This window comes from Erinaceus europaeus, chromosome 13, assembly GCF_950295315.1.
Source record: "Erinaceus europaeus chromosome 13, mEriEur2.1, whole genome shotgun sequence".
NCBI classification, from domain to species: domain Eukaryota; kingdom Metazoa; phylum Chordata; class Mammalia; order Eulipotyphla; family Erinaceidae; genus Erinaceus; species Erinaceus europaeus.
This window is the reverse complement of record NC_080174.1, coordinates 76,187,550-76,204,784: the sequence shown is the minus strand read 5'-3', so window position 1 is coordinate 76,204,784 and position 17,235 is coordinate 76,187,550. Positions and strand designations below refer to the sequence as shown.

The following is a 17,235-nucleotide window of genomic DNA, read 5'->3' as shown; positions in this document are numbered from 1 at the left end:
TTTTTGTATTATTTCTCATATCACCTTTATTTCTGATTTCTTTTGTTCCCTTTCATCCAGTTTTTCTCATTTATTTATTTTATTCAGCTGTGAAGCATGACTTCCTGGACAGCTGTCTGCAGGCAGTCTGAAATTATATTGATTTTTTTTTTTATAATGTCAGGTACATCTAGCCAGCCCAGTAACATAATGAAGACAAAGTCTGAGACCAAGAGATGTCTCTTCTCTCTTTGACCACCCCCACACCTTTTTGGATACAGATGCTTATGATAAAAGAACCTTGACTTGAGTCTACAGTGAAGGAGTTCCTCTAATCAGTTTTGCAGCCTTACAAATCAAGTCAGAGCCATGCTGAGTGTAATATTTTTATTGGATATTTGTGTCTGTATTTGCTATTCTGCCACAGTTGTTGTTGTTGTTATTATTATTATTATTTTACCAGAGCATTGCTCATCTCTGGTTTATGGTGGTGCAGGGGATTGAACCTGGGACTTAGGAGCCTCTGACATGAGAGTCATTTTGTGTAACCATTACGCTATCTACTCCCAGTCCCACCCATTAGTAGCTTTTTTTATTGTTTATTTATTCCCCTTTGTTGCACTTGTTTTATTGTAGATTATTGTTGTTATCGATGTCATCATTGTTAGATAGGACAGAGAGAAATGGAGAGAGGAGGGGAAGACAGAGAGGGGGAGAGAAAGATAGACACATGCAGACCTGCTTCACCACCTGTGAAGTGACTCCCCTGCAGGTGGGGAGCTGGGGGCTCGAACTGGGATCCTTAACCTGCTGCGCTACCACCCGACTCCCTCCTTTAGTAGTTTTTAATGCCTTTCAGGTCCAGCAAAACCTCATTGTTATCTGTGTCTCTGAAAACAATGAGTGTACAGATGAAGGGGATTTGTGACATTTTACAAATGGACTAGATCAAATTAGGTAGCCCTGAAGTTTTTATTTTTTAAAATAAAGGGATCAAAAATTTGAAGACACATCCCCATAGATGTGGAGGATGAAGACTCAAGAAAGATGAACTTTCATTAAATAATTCAAGCAGCATGCACTGATCTTTGAGGCAGGTAGAGGTAGTCTTAGTGGGCAAATTTTTGGTATAGATACATAGTCTGAAGAGGAGGTTCAGATGTTAGAAAGAAAAGACCACCTCTGAACTACCTTGGTTTAGAGACTACTGCCAAATCAGAATCGGTATTACAGACAGACAGTCAAAAACTAATTTTAAACTCAGCTAGTCTTGGGAATTAGAAGGCATGCTGTCTACAGAGCTAGGCTGGGCCTGAGCTTTTGGAAAGGAGGATACACATATTTTGGCCATTTGTTTTTTAGTATTTAATGTTTGTTTCCTAAAAACAGGTCTGTCCTCCTACATAAGCACAGGAAAGTTACAACATAAAATCATTTTAACATCTCTATACAGTATGCTTACGTCTTTTGTTGTTTACATTCAGATTTGTCAGTTGACCCAATAATTTCCTTTGTAACATACCTGTACTGTCCAGTATTGAAAGAACACTGTACAGCACTGCAATTTGTTGTCTCTTAGATTCTTTCAATTTACAATATAACCACAACCTTTTTGTGCTCTGTGAATACAAAGGTGAACGTTGTTGAAGTTTTACTCTTAAGCACAGTCCAATAAGAATAGCTAAAGCGCAATGAGGTACTGTTGGCGTGGACCTGATAATAACCAGATAATCTTCTGCATTGAGCTTCTGAACCTCCAAGCAGCTTTCTGTTACAACTTCCAGTTCTTCTAAAGTATGGGCTTCTTTGGGTCCAGGATCATTCCAATCAAATCGTAAACTTTGAGCGCTTTCTCTTCCATGATCCGGGGCTGCCACAGATGATAATGTATGTATTCTAAGTATACAGTTCTTCCCTGATTAAGAAAAAAAAAAAAAGAACAATCTGATTTGATTCTTATGCAGAGTACTGTATGATAGTGATTTTTGTATTTTCAGAACATGACATGAGGTCCACCCTGCTAATTATAATAACCTAATCAAGGTGTTGTCTGATTTCTCCGTTATATAATCATATTTTTTCCTTGCAATTATAAATGGTAGTGTGAAAGTACTTTAAGACCTACAGATGCCTTGTTTACCATCAAAATTTTCATCTAGATTTGACATCTGTTGATGGTTCTTGCTTGACTCTACTTCAAAGTCGATGGCTACAAAGTGCTGACTTTCCCCTCCTGCACTCAGACTCTGTCAAATAATGCCTCTTCTACTCTGAACAATATCACCTTTCCTACTTTTCTGCATGTTATCAGTATGGGTTCCTGGATTTTCTCTTTCTCTCTCTTTTTTGTTTTTTTCAGTAGTATGTTTTTAATACTCTCCTAACATAATATAGTTGTTTAAGTTGATATGTATTTGACCAATACAAGCACTTCTGAAAGAACTTTTGTGTTCTGTGACATCTCCCCCATCATTTGTGTTTGTTTTTGAGATCTTTCCTATTTTGGAAAACAAAACAAACAAAGAAAACATGATTTTCAGATTTATTGTCTACTTTTTCTATTCCAGTTCACAAGTTTTTTTTTTTCTCCAAGAACCCCTAGTTCCTTTTCCTGAGGAATTGTAGTAGAAAGAAATCTAATTACTAAGTGTTTCACTGTTACTAGAAAATCTAGTTACCATCTGTTTGGTATATTTGAAATAGTTTGTTTTAGTTCAGTTTCAGTTTTAGCCTTCCCATTCCACAGCTCTATTAATTAAATTGTATGTTTCATATGTATAAAAGATCAATATGATCTCAAATGTCAAAATGATACAAAAGACTTTAAGCAGTATTACCCCATTCCACATTTTTTTGTAAATCTAGTTGCCCAGTAATTTCACTATCCATACGAAAAAACAACTTCATTTCGTTCTGGTTTCTTTACCCTGTGTACTTCATTCTAGAGATAAGCCAATTTATGTCATTAATGTTATCGATCTTGCATACTTAGTAGTGATCTTTTCATTTTATGGGTCAGGAAAATTGAGCTCCTTGTCTATATTGTTACAGCCTATCTACTGTTGATAAGTATCATGTTGTCTATACATGCTAGTTATGATAAAAACTGATTAAGATGTCCCAAATCAGAAAGCATTGCATTGGTTGCCATTTGGTACTCATGCAATTTTTTTTTTAACAAAGGAAATCCTGGACCCAATAAGACTGTATTTACATTTGGTTGTTAAAACTAGCTGTTTCCGGGGAGTCGGGCTGTAGCGCAGCGGGTTAAGCGCAGGTGGCGCAAAGCACAAGGACCGGCATAAGGATCCCGGTTCGAACCCTGGCTCCCCACCTGCAGGGGAGTCGCTTCACAGGCGGTGAAGCAGGTCTGCAGGTATCTATCTTTCTCTCCCCCTCTGTCTTCCCCTCCTCTCTCCGTTTCTCTCTGTCCTATCCAACAACGACGACAACAACAATAATAACTACAACAATAAAACAACAAGGGCAACAAAAGGGAATAAATTTTAAAAAAAACTAGCTGTTTCTTTTAGACTGAAAAGCATAGTGTTCTTAGCATATCACACATAAGTCTTAAATGAGGTTGTGGGTCCTGGTTGACAGAAATAAAAAGAAAATATTTAATGATATTCATATGATATACAATTAATATATTATTTTATTTTACCCTTCAGGATTTTTCCAGAAGCTTTGAGCTTGCACAATCACACACATTTTTTTTTCTTTTATATAGAAAGTAAAAGAGAGGGGGTCGGGCGGTGGCGCAGTGGGTTAAGCGCACGTGGTGCAAAGCGCAGGGACCCGCGTAAGGATCCCGGTTCGAGCCCCCGGCTCCCCACCTGCAGGGGAGTCGCTTCACAGGCGGTGAAGCAGGTCTGCAGGTGTCTATCTTTCTCTACCCCTCTCTCTCTGTCTTCCCCTCCTCTCTCCATTTCTCTCTGTCCTATCCAACAACAAAGCAACGTCAACAATGGCAATAATAACTGCAACAAGGCTGCAACAACTAGGGCAACAAAAAGGAGGAAAAATGGCCTCCAGGAGCGGTGGATTCATGGTGCAGGCACCGAGCCCAGCAATAACCCTGGAGGGAAAAAAAAAAAAAGAAAGTAAAAGAGAGGGAAAGAGACTGAGAGAAGTAGAGACATCATAGCACTGTTCCACTGCTCTTAAAGTTTTTCCTTTTTATTTTGCTCCTATGTGGTGACCCGGACTCAAACCCTAGTCCTTGGACGTGGTCAAGTGTATGCTCTGCTGGGTCAGCTCCTTCTCAGCCTCCCAAATTAACCACCTTACCATGTGCATCTAATTGTGATTAAGTTTAGGATACTGTGAAACTAGTATCCAAAAGCTCCAAAACATTGTCATTACCCACCCCCCACCCTCTACCCCAAGGAGACCCTGCAGTCACTAAGCAGCCACTTACCCTTCCTGCTTCTTTCCTCACATGGAGAAAACTGATCTCCTTTCTCCATTCTTGTGTTTATTGCATGCTTTCTCTATAGACCCCATTAGACTGTAGATGGTTATGTCTAGCTTTGGGGGATGAAGATTTTTGATGCTCTTCCACCTTGTAGCGTATGTCTGGAGTTTCTAGCTTTTATGACGTTTACTCTGTGGCATGGATACACTGCATTCTTCTTTGTCCAGTTATTGGTGGCCATTGGGGGGGTTGTTGAATAAATTTGGGGAGAACTGTCCTGTCTTGTACTGTATGACTTCTTTCTATGCCACAGCTTCCTTGTTGAAGTTTCCATTCAATGCCAGGCCGGTTTCCTTTCATTATTGATATAGGGCTGTACTTGAGAAATTTATAAACTCTGGACAAGCTACTAAACTGACATGTACCTCCCTGTCCTCGTTTTTTAAATGACGATTGTATTATACCCAAATTTTTAAGTAGTTGAAGAATTGAATAACACACAGTATTGAAAGGTCATAGCTCAGAACCTGGCCTTAATTGAACCCTTATATATATGACCTTCTTTGTTTCTGTAGGCTCCTATGAGGAAAGAGGTGGACTGGGAAAAAACACGATCTGGTACTATTGTAGGCATTTTAGAGTATGTTTATTCTTTTGTATCTGCTCAAACCTTCATGCTTTTTTAAAGCCTCTCTGTTTTCCCTGCTTTGTGGCTTGTTGTATTTGTAGCCACCCCACCCCCACCCCCACCTCCACCCCACCCCCATGGCTGAACATAGGATTTCCCATTTAGAAGCTGTTCACTAGACAGAATGTCTGTAGTGGAATGTTACATAATTCACATTTAAATTTGAAGAGCTCATTATAAAAAACCTGACACACTTCAGGAATATTAAATTACTGCAGATTGTGTGGAGCAAAGAAACATTATTGAAGCATTTCAAAATTCTAGGCAAGCCTGAATTTAACTGATAGGGTTTCACAGCTTTTTTTTGGGGGGGGGGTAGGGAGGGGGTGGATGATTTCAGTTGTCACATGGCTTCTGACCCTGGGGACTTTAATCTCCTTAATTACAAAGAAATGAATTTCCTAAATAATTTGAGTTACTTCATAGCATTTGCTCAACCTCTGGCTTTTGGAAAATTGAAGGAGTTGGCAGGCTCCAAGTGGAGGTGTGTTCTTTCTATGCCACAGTTTCCTTGTTGAAGTTTCCATTCAATGCCAGGCCGGTTTCCTTTCATTACTGATATAGGGCTGTACTTGAGAAATTTACAAGTAATGCTTATAACACTTGAACACAATCACATGTTGTCAAACAAGTGACTAGAGATGCCCACAGAAGAGGGAGCTGTTTAGTGTTGAGGTTTGCAACGTTGAAAGGGGAGGAAATGGCCCTAATTCAACACACTTGTGTACACCGATTAATGTGAGTTATTAAAATTGTGGAAAATCTTTATATTTCAGCTCATTTCAGTGGTGTGAATTCGATGTCTACTGTAGGTAAGACAAGCATGATGTTAGTGTCTTAGATTCTACCACTTAAATATAGTTTGTCCTTAAAGGGAGACTCAACCTATCCTGGCTTCCCCATTTTTGCAAGTGGAGGTTAATATTATGACCAGTGGGGGCCAGGTGGTGGTGCACATGGTTAAGCAAACACAGTACAGTGCACCAGGATGCAGGTTTCCCTGAAGTAGGGCTTCAAGTGTCTTTCTGTCTCTCTCCCTTTCTGTCTCCCTCTCTCCACTCAATTTCTCTCTGTCTCTATCCAATAATAAATAAACATATTTTTAAAAGTATTATGACCCATGGTCAGATAACAGCTATTTACCTTTTGGCAATTAATATAAGCAACTTTTCTTGGTTCATTTATTTTTTATGAGTGACTTGATAATATTTTTACAAAATTGTACAATATCAGGGATATTATTTCAAACCTACACGGGATTTGTGTGAGCCACTAAACCTATCACCAAAGATTTGTGGCCCCATTACCACCAACAACCCCCCATAACCATGATAGTTCTCAAAAAGCCCAAGAAGACAGTTTGGTTACCATTTTTTGTGCAAGTTTTTGTCTTGTATATTCTGCATATAAGCAAAACCATCTGGTAGTTGTCCTTCATCTCTAATCCCACTTGCCATAATCACCTCCAGTTCTATCCATTGTGTTCCAAATGTTCTTTTTAATCTTTCTCTATCTCCATTCGCTCTGTCTCTATTAAAAAAAAAAAAAAAAGGAAAGGAAAGGAAAGGAAAGGAAAGGAAAGGGGAAAATGGCTGCTGGGTCTAGTGGGTTTGTGGGTATAGTGTGGAAATGTTGAGCTCCAGTGATCACCCTTGTGGCAGTAACAGTGTTACACACACACACACACACACACACACACGACTTTGTCATTGCCGGTGGAATGCTCTCTTCTTTGTGAGGTGAATTAGAACTGCTGGATAGCTTGTGATCATATGTGGTAAAGTGGAGATGGTCTAATGACATATGGTAGATAGATGGTTCAAAAGTGGCAAGAAAAGTCTTCATTTTCAACATGATTTCTTGGCTCCATTTCTGGGAAGACCACTTACCGTATTCTTCAATTATAATCTTAGCTCCTCTAGATCAAACACTTTTCATTTCATTTGAGTGCAGTTTCCTTTACTTAAAAAAGGTAGTCTTATAAAACAATAAACTAGATCTCTTCCGATAAGGTGGGAAATTTCCAATTATTAAGCAATACTGTCATTTGGTGTGGCTTTTATATTAGACCTTCTAATTAACCCATCTTTAATTGTTATGATTAAAAGGTTTGGGTTATTATTCTTTTGAGCTGACATTGGCAGTTAAGGTCACCCTTTTTTAGAATTAAAACATCCTAGATCTGTGGGATGAAGAAATAGTTGGCTATACAGTTTTGAAATCCATTTCCAGTAGCTTTATCTCAATATTTGTTTTTTTTTCCAAAATAGACAACTACAGAAATGTCTATTTTGAATTCAACTCTCAGATATGACTATGAGAAAAATAGTCACTAGGAAATATTGTGATTGGATACAGGAAATACATCCTTATAGTACTTTAAATGAGATCAAATGAGATAATGCATGGGAAGCAGTAACTGGGGAAATAGTATATAGTAAGTGCATAGTAAATACCAGCTGTAATAGAAATGGTTGTATTATCACTGTTATCATTATCTCTTCCCAGCACAGTGTCTGAACTTAATAGTACCTAGTAGTGTGCAATGCATTCTTTATTATAGGGAAAAAAATGAATAAATGTGCTTCTGCCTGCTTTTCTTTTTCTCTCTGAATTAAATGCTTGTCTGCTCTTACAGCTGGGGGAAAAAGCTGACGTAAAAATTGGCTTGCTTGAAAGTTTCTCTGCCCCATTTGTCACCTTGCCCTTGGAGCCCTATTTTATGTCAACTCCATGTCCCCTCTGATGCCTGCCAGTAAGGGACAGACCACAGGTCACTTCCCTATGATCTGCTTTAGCTGCCAAGGCTCTGATCAAGCTTGGCTGATGGATGGGTGCCCTACTATTGGAAATTTCTCCACGGGGCTGTTCAGAAAATAAGCCTTTGCTATATTTTCTGGGTGGCATCTAGTGCTCGCAAAGAACCACAGAAAACAGAAAACAAACAACAATCAGCTCTTGCCCTTCTTGAAACTTCAGAGTTCTAAAACTCTGTTTTGAGTTACCTAATCTGAAATCAATTTGTGGATAGACTCACACTTTCTGTGCTGTCTCATTTGATGGAAATATATTGATGGTATATACAGGGAGACCCAAGAATTTCCTGAGTTTGTTATATTTGCCAGTGGCTTTTTTTTTTTTCCTGTCTAACTTCAAAGGCAGACTATAATGAATGTTTTCTTTTCTCCATTTGCAGCACTCAAAGGAGTGAATGAAATGTGCAGCGTGGGGTGTCATTTCTGAAGGGAGGAGTCATTCCCTTGGAGAGGAGTTCTCAATGAGCCTGGCCAAGGCCCGGGACCTGTGTGAAGTGGACTAAGATTTAGTAGGATGTCAACTGAGACAGAACTTCAAGTAGCTGTGAAAACCAGCACCAAGAAAGACTCCAGAAAGAAAGGTAGAGCTAAATCAATTTCTGTTTATGCTGATTACTCATTTACACAGGAGTGTGGTGTTTATTTTTCTCTAGAATAATATATAGGAGTATCTTTATGATTATATATAGTTTTGAAAATAGTTGTCAGAATTATCTGATGTATTGTGTACTCACAGCATGTTAGTGGCTTAGCGTTATTTTCTGGGTGACATATAAAATTATGTTTATGATACCCAAAGCATTTCCTGATGTGCCTGCTGCCAGTCACTCTATCAACATCTCTGTCTAAATCCCACCCCTCCTTCAATGTATTTGTCCGCCCGTCATTCTGTTGCTTGTAGTTCACTGTTGAGTGTTGCTCAAACTCCAAAATGAAACTCTAGCACCAGAACCATCTGGAAGGTTTGTTAAAATACAGATTGCTAAACCTCATCCCCAGAGTTTTTGGTTCACTAGTTCCGGGGCAGAGCCTGAGACTTTGCATGTATAACAAGTTCCTAGATGATGCGATGCTTCAGAGAGATACTTTGAGGACCACTGGACTATGATTAATCCAGCCTGAAATCCTATTGTTGTTCTCTCACTTGTTTTAAGCCTGACTCATTAATTCTTTAGGTTTGAACTGAGTGACTTCTCCTGGGGCATATTTCCTTATTCCCCAAATTGGGTTTGTTGCTTTTGTCTGTTTTGCTTCAACAGCACTTTGTTGGTACCTCATTATATTAAAAAAGGTTCTCTGGTTTGGTCAACTACATCTAAAATTTTTTTTTATATTTATTTATTTATTATCCCTTTTGTCGCCCTTGTGTTTTTTCATTGTTATTGTAGTTGTTATTGTTGTTACTGATGTCCTTGTTGTAAGATAGGACAGAGAGAAATGGAGAGAAGAGGGGAAGACAGAGAGAGGGAGAGAAAAATAGACACCTGGGAGTCAGGCGGTAGCGCAGCGGGTTAAGAGCACGTGGCGCAAAGCGCAAGGACCGGCTAAGGATCCCCGTTCAAGCCCCTGGCTCCCCACCTACAGGGGCATCGCTTCACAGGCGGTGAAGCAGGTCTGTAGGTGTCTATCTTTCTCTCCCTCTCTCTGTCTTCCCCTCCTCTCTCCATTTTTCTCTCTGTCCTAGCCAACAACGACGACAACAATAATAACTATAACAATAAAACAACTAGGGCAACAAAAGGGAATAAATAAATATTAAATAAATAAATAAATAAATAAATAAATAAAAGAAAAATAGACACCTGCAGACCTGCTTCACCACCTGTGAAGTGACTTCCCTGCAGGTGGGAAGCCAGGGACTCGAACTGGGATTCTTACTCCGGGCCTTGTGCTTCGTGCCACTTGCACTTAACCCTCTGCACTACTGCCCAACTCCCGGTCAACTACATTTTATATTCATTTCAGAACTGGACTTTCTGTCCACCATTTTAACTCCAGGCATTAGGAAGCAGATATACCATACCTTTAATCACAACTGGCATGATTGTTTGATAATGGAATCATTCTTAGTACTTTATGCATCTCCTGGAAATTTTGAGTCTATGCCTTTATAATCACAGCCTGTAGTAAATTTGCTCCCTTTTGTAATTAACTGTAAGTAGATCCCAACTCCCCATTCTTATGTTTTTAGTCCTTCCTTTTCCTCTCTCAACTGCATGGATGGGGATTAATAAAGTTCTTTCATATATTGGTAACTATAAATATGGGCTTGCAAACCAGAATGCAGTGGTTGCTTTGTATAAGGCAGTGATTTGTTTTTAAGGCATCATTGTACCTTCTCTGTCATGTCCTGTGGCATTTGTTTGACACTCTTGGAAGTAAGGGACATAAACAGATTCCATATGCAGTTCTTAGACAGCTAAAGCCCCAGGAAGTATGATAAATTTTGCTTTAAATGCTTATTTGAAATACACATATTTTGAAAGTTCTATTTTTGTTTCCTAAAACTTTTATGTAAACCTTGTATTTTATGCATAATCTAAGAATGAGAGAAGGAAAGTAAGTGGGTGAGAGAGCAGGTCTTAGAAGAACTGCTACTACAGAGAGAAAATACTACAGAGCCTGGTGTGTACTGGAATTAGAATGCTTTATCTTATCCATATGACCTTAGAATGTTACTCAGCTTCTCACTCAGTTTACTCTTGCGTAATGAGGGGATATAGTTGGATCGACCTTCTCGTGGTGCATCCCGTGAGTACCCATTTATTGGGGAAACTGACGATCCTTCCTAGCCGACTGAATCCACATGGATCCCAGTCACTTTCAAAGCCAGCAACAAGCAGACATCAGGCTCAACCTGACGCTGTTGACTGGCTACGGAAGAAGGGCAAACGCTAGAAGAAGAAGAAGGGGATATAGTAGTAAAGACCTCAAAGACTCACTATAAAAATAAATATAATTAATCTCAACACTAAGTGCAAGGTGTAGGTTTGAGCCCCTGGCTCCACAACTGCAGTGTGTGTGTGTGTGTGGGGGGGGGGGGGCTTCACAAGTGATGAAGCAGGTCTTCAGGACTCTCTCTCTCTCTCTCTCTCTCTCTCTCCCTCTCCCCCCTACCTCTCTATCTCCCCCTCCTCTCTCAATTTTTTTTCTGTCCTGTCAAATAAAATGGGGAAACAAATGGCCACCAGGAACAGTGGATATCCCTGGAGGCAAACAAACAGAAAACACAACTCAACAATGTTTAGCTGTGTTCTTCCTTTTCCTCTGCTTTCCCTTCCTGTTTTCTTATTTACCTCTATTCAGCTTCTTTTTTCCTTGCCATCTTACTCCTTTATTTATTTAGGTTCCCATGCTAGCTTTTTCATTCATATAGAAAAACAGAGAGAAATTAAGATACAGAGAGACCACAGCATCAGAGCTTTCTCATATGATGTCAGGGTTTAAACCTGGACCTTATACCTAGCAAGAAACACATGCTACCGGGAGTCCGGTAGTAGCACAGGGGGTTAAGTGCATGTGGCACAAAGTGCAAGGACCGGTTAAGATCCCGGTTCGAGCCCCAGGCTCCCCACCTGCAGGGGAGTCACTTCACAGGCGATGAAGTAGGTGTCTCTCTGTCTCTCCTCCTCTCTATCTCCCCCTTCTCTCTCAATTTCTATCCAATAACAAATAAATTAATTAATTAAAAAAACACATACTACATAGTGTGCTCTCTCTCTCTCTCTTGCTATTTTATTCTCTCACTTCCACCCTTCATCCTTTGCTCCCTCTTCTTCTCTACCCTTGTTTTCTCATGACCCATTCTAGAGCCAAAGGGGTCTTAAAGTGTATGCAGCTGGTCTGTCCCCGAGTAAAATGTGTTTTTTTTTTTTTTGTAATAATTATACAGTGGTGGTACACAACCCTTATAATGGATCTACATAATGGACAAAAGGTCCATGAAAACACACCCATACAAGAAATAAAGAGGCAGGAGGGAGGGAGAAGGAAGAGAGAATGAGAATATCTTGGTGGCAGTATTAATTTTTTGTTCTTCAGTTTTGATTATGACAAGGTAAGCACTCCTTTAAGCAAATGCTGCTATATGACACCCAAATAACCAGTGCTTTAAAAGCAAACCAACTGTTTAAAAAATGACCTTGAATCTAGAATAGAGCAGAATTGCTGACATCTTTTACTGATTGTTTTTTCCAATCCTTAATTTCTATGGGAGCAATCTATAACCTTAGCAGCTCCAGTCCTTATGTACTTTTTTTCTCTTTCTTGTCTCACTGTGTTAACTGATCTGTCAATATACTTTCAGTGATATCAGGTGAATTCTTGGATGTTTCTTAGATTAATAATAATACTGATCATCCATCCATAAGTATGATCCTTCAGTTTGTGCTAAGGAATATTTATTAATTCTCCACCACCTATCATTTTTTTAGAGAACCCATTTAAAAAAACCTTGAATTTGCATATCACATTTTAATTTGGTATTGTCATCACTAGGACATCACCACTCAAGGCCAATTTTTTCTTTATATACATATATATATTTCAATGGATTTTAATAGCAAACTTACACAAACAGCATAGAAGACAATTTTTAAAGCATGCACTTGCCTGTGGGACAACTCAGAAAAGTCTAGTGAAGGGGCCAGGCAGTGTTGCACCTGAATAAGCACTCACATTACAGCAGCAAAGACTTCACAGGTGGTGAAGCAGGTGTCTCTCTGTCTCCTCCTCCCCTCTCAATTTCTCTCTGTCCTTTTCCAGTAATAAATAAAGAAAAACATAAATGGAAAAAGAAAATCTTTTTTAAAAAGTATAGTGTAAGGATGGAACATACTGTATGAAAAAAATGCTACAAACACCACTTAGTTGCTATTGGTAGTTCAAAACGTCCTTCGAATAACAGGAAGACATTATTATTATTATTGAGAATGAAATATTTCCCATTACAGTGGATTCATTTTTTCTTTCTTTTGTTTTTTTATTTATTTTCCCTTTTGTTGCTCTTGCTGTTTAACATTGTTGTGGCTATTATTATTATTGATATCATTGTTGTTGGATAGGACAGAGAGAAATGGAGAGAAGAGGGGAAGACAAAGATGGGGAGAGAAAGACAGACACCTGCAGACCTGCTTCACCTCTTGTGAAGTAACTCCCCTGTGTTGGGGAACCGGGGACTCGAACCTGGATCCTTAAGCCAGTCCTTGTGCTTTGCGCCACGTGTGCTTAACCCCGCTACGCCACCGCCAGACTCGCCATCACAGTGGATTCTTAAGCATGCTCTCCACACTTGGCATGCAGCGTGCTAGCTGGGTGTCTTTTGACATAGTTGTTCCACATTTGGCATGGATAGCATACAGATTGGTGTCTTCAGAAAGGCCAACCAGATAGGCCTCACTTCCCTCCCGCAAAGCACCAGTTGCTGCACTCTGAAACTCAGATCTGTTTTAAAGTTCTACTCAGTCTCCCATGCCAGACAGGAATCCAAAGTTCAGTGGACTTCTGACAACTGACACCAAGCCTGTAGAAATGAGGTTTCCCAGGCTGGGAGTATGGATCAACCTGCTGGTGCCTATGTCCAGTGGAGAAGCAGTTACAGAAGCCAGACCTTCTACCTTCTGCACCCCAGAATGATCCTGAGTCTATGCTTCCAGAGAGATAAAGAATAGGGAAGCTTCTAGTGGAGGGGGTGGGATATGGAACTCTGGTGGTTGGAAATGTGTGGAATTTTACCCCTCTTATCGTATGTGTCGATATCATATATATATATATATACATACATACATACATACATACATACATACATACATACATACATACATACATATATATATATATATATATATATATATATATATATATGACAAGGTTTCCTCACCCCTCCACTGGAGGGTGTGCTCTTGTGAGAGAGGCTTTTGTAAACAGTTGCTCCTCAGTGTTTTACCACTGGCTGATTTGCAGGAAATTTGCTTTGTCTGAGTCATGGTAGGCAGAACGCCTTACTTACCCCCACCCCACCCTTTCTTGGGCTGGAGCTACTCAGAGGTTGGCCTCAGAGAGCAATGACTGCTTGATGGCAGCTGTGAACAGGTGGCAAGAGCAACTCCTTTTGATAAAGAGACAAAGACAGAAACTTTGAAAAGGAAAAATGTTAAGAATCCTCCAGTGTTGGCGTTGGCAGGGCTCAAACCTGGACAGACTGCAGGCCTGGCAAAGCAGATATACTGTCCAAGGGAGTTATTTTGCCAGCCCTGCACACTGAATTTCTATCATATTCTTTTTCCCCTATGTTTATTTAGTCATTATACATATTCTCCTCTTTGATTTTATATCATGGTGGATTTCACTGGTAGATTTTCGAATCTTCAGTTCAGGGTTAAATCTTTCTTACTGAAGATGTGTTATTCTATGTCACTTGGATTCAATTTCTGACTGTTTTATTTACTATCTTAGTATGTAACTTTCTAATCTTGTGTAATACTTGTGATGATTGTTGCTCAAAGTTTATAGACTTAAATAATGATTTTAGTGATAAGGTAATAATACCAAATAATAATTTGGTCTCTTACTATAAAATATTTTTAACAAACTTAATTGATTGTCTCAAGCTATATGTGACTATTACTTCAAAGTGGAAAGTACAAAGGAATAATGTGTAATTCCATTAATCAAAAACAGCTTTCATTAACATTATGTTACTTGCTTCTGGACTGACTTCCCAAGATAATTAATATGTGCTTTAGAGCATAGGCATCGTTCAGTTTTATATCCTGCTTTATTACTTGATGTTATAACGTAAGTCCATATCTTATGTTATTAGTAATATTAGAGAATCAAAGAGTTGGTTTTTAAAATCTTATTTATTATGAGAGAGAATGAGAAGAGGAAGACAGTGTGTGTAAGCAAGAACAAGAGCACTACTCAGATCTGGCTTATGGTGATGCCAGGAATGGACTGGGAATTAAAAGCCTAGACCACCATTATGCTAGATTCCTCAAATCAAAACTTGCTTTGTACCACTACCACCCACCTTGTTAAGAAGAAGGAGAAGGAGAGGAGAAGATGATGATGATAATTCCTGGGGCAATTCTTTTATTTCCTGAGAGAAAAAAAAAAGAGAATGCCTAATAACATGGGTCATGTATTCTGAGAAATAGTGACACAAGGAAAGTTGAGACCCTTTAGAATTTTTCACAACCTGTTTCCCCAGTTGTGTAACGTAGCCTGTTGAAAGCAAATCAGATCATTTCAAATACAAGTCACACAGGGGCATATTTCCTCATAAAATGAGTTTCTAGACAGGCTATGCATGAGATGTAACTAGAGTATTCACAATTCAAATAAGGGATGAGAGCAGTGAGAAATATAGCTGTTTTCCTCATTTCGATTTTATTGGATTGTGTCACTATACATATGCGGCTTGTCATACAGTACCTATTCCAGGAGTGGTATTTGATGGAGGACCTGAGGAAGGGAATTTACATCTTCAGGTTGTTACTTACCTTAAATTGTGGGAAATGGTTGATATAGTTCTTGTTCCATATAATCTATTATGGCATTTTTGAAAGACAGTGTTATAGTAAGGGGTCCCACACAAATAATGAACAGACAAAGACATTTGGGGGCAGGCCTCTAAGTATTCCAGTAAACTCACCATCTGTGAAGCGACTCCCCTGCAGGTGGGGAGCCAGGGTCTTGAACCGGGATCCTTACGCCAGTCCTTGTGCTTTGCGCCACCTGCGCTTAACCTGCTGCGCTACCACCTTACTCCTGATAAACTCAAATTTGACCCAAGGCTTAGTACATATCCTTCTTGCATTTTTCAGTCTGATTATTTACTCTTTCTGAGCTTCTGGGTTTTTTTTTAATCTCAAAGTGTGGCAATGAAGGATAAATAAGTTCAAAATATAAAATACCTAACTTAATTCTTTGTATGTAAACTTGCTAAGAGGTCTCTCTCTCTCTCTCTCTCTCTCTCTCTCTGTTTTTCTTTGAGACTCCAATTTTCCTATCATCAGAGAGCCACCTCTTATTTTAGTAGAGTATAAAGAAACTTGGAAGGGTTGGCTTATTGAAAGACATATAGAATAATCAGCCACTTATAAAAAGGAATGGATCTAAATTCAAATGGATGCTTGTTGCAAAAATAACGGAAAAGCTGAACAGGAATACAATAGAAAATGGATCATGTTGTCAAGCTGCAAAGAATCATTAACAGATCTCATTTATTCTGTGATTACTGCATGCTAGCTCTTGTAGATAAATTATTCCTAATTAACCCAAATCTTACATCATCTTATTGAACACACAATAAAAAAATATGTAGAGAACTCAAGTGATTTATTCCAGGTTTCATAGCTTGTCTGTATAGTCTGGAATACACAAAGGTAATGTCTGTACCAACTTCCCTGGATGCATTCTGTGGGCTTGTCCCATGGTTTAATACTGGCAGACTGGGGACTATAAAGAACATTACAGGAGCTGTACTCTTTGGGGGGAGAATGGGCATGAAAACAGCTTAGCTAGATCATATATAAATTTATGGCACTATGTGTCTTGGCAGATTTTTGAGCTTGGTGAGCTAATCACTCTCTACTGGCTCTATGATTTGCAGACTTTGAAAATTCAAAATCAAGGATTTAATTACAAGATGACATAAATTTCTCAGAGGTTTACCCATAAACCTCTTGGCTGAAGGGTTTGAGAGAGAAGGAATACTGTTTTGGGCCAACAACTCTAGTTCTTTATAGCAAGACTGTCTGTCAGATCATATGATATGTGGTGGGGAGGGACTTCAGTATTCTCTATAAGCATATGGTCTTAGATTTATTACAAGACATCTCACTCACTGAAGTCATTCCTTGAAGATAAACTCGTTTTAGGTTTCATTGGTGACCTAGTTCTTATAGGTCCTTATATCCTTATAACTGGTTCCCTTCACAAGTCAGACTCTCCTCAAAGCTTTCTTCATACCTCCAAGCCATTATTATTATTATTATTATTAATTATTATTATTATTTTACCAAGGCTTGTTATGTATGTTTTCACATAGAAAGGCTTGTATTTTTCACATGGCCAAATTAATCACATTTTGCTTGTAGATTTAATTTTATCAATTACTGTTAAAAATACAGCTTCTTTAAAAGAATTGTTTGGGATTTATTTAATTTTATTTTATTTGTAAAAAGGAAACACTGACAAAACCAAAGAGTAAGAGAGGTACAATGCCACACAATTCCCACCATCAGAACTCCGTATCCCATCCCCTCCCTTTCCTATTCATTAACCCTCTGGGAGTATGGACTCAAGGTCATTGTGGGATGCAGAAGGTG

At 38.9% G+C, this 17,235-nt stretch overlaps 1 protein-coding gene across 7 annotated transcripts in view; it reads left to right on the top strand.

Moving 5' to 3' along the window:
- DAB1 (DAB adaptor protein 1) overlaps positions 1-17,235 on the top strand; it is a 1,538,943-nt gene that overhangs the window by 1,183,346 nt on the left and 338,362 nt on the right. For all 7 annotated transcript variants that reach the window (XM_060206276.1, XM_060206275.1, XM_060206272.1 and 4 more), the window contains one exon: positions 8,284-8,484. In XM_060206276.1, the coding sequence (XP_060062259.1) occupies positions 8,418-8,484 (67 nt within the window). In that variant the 5' untranslated portion in view covers positions 8,284-8,417. The remainder of the gene's footprint in view (positions 1-8,283; positions 8,485-17,235) is intronic.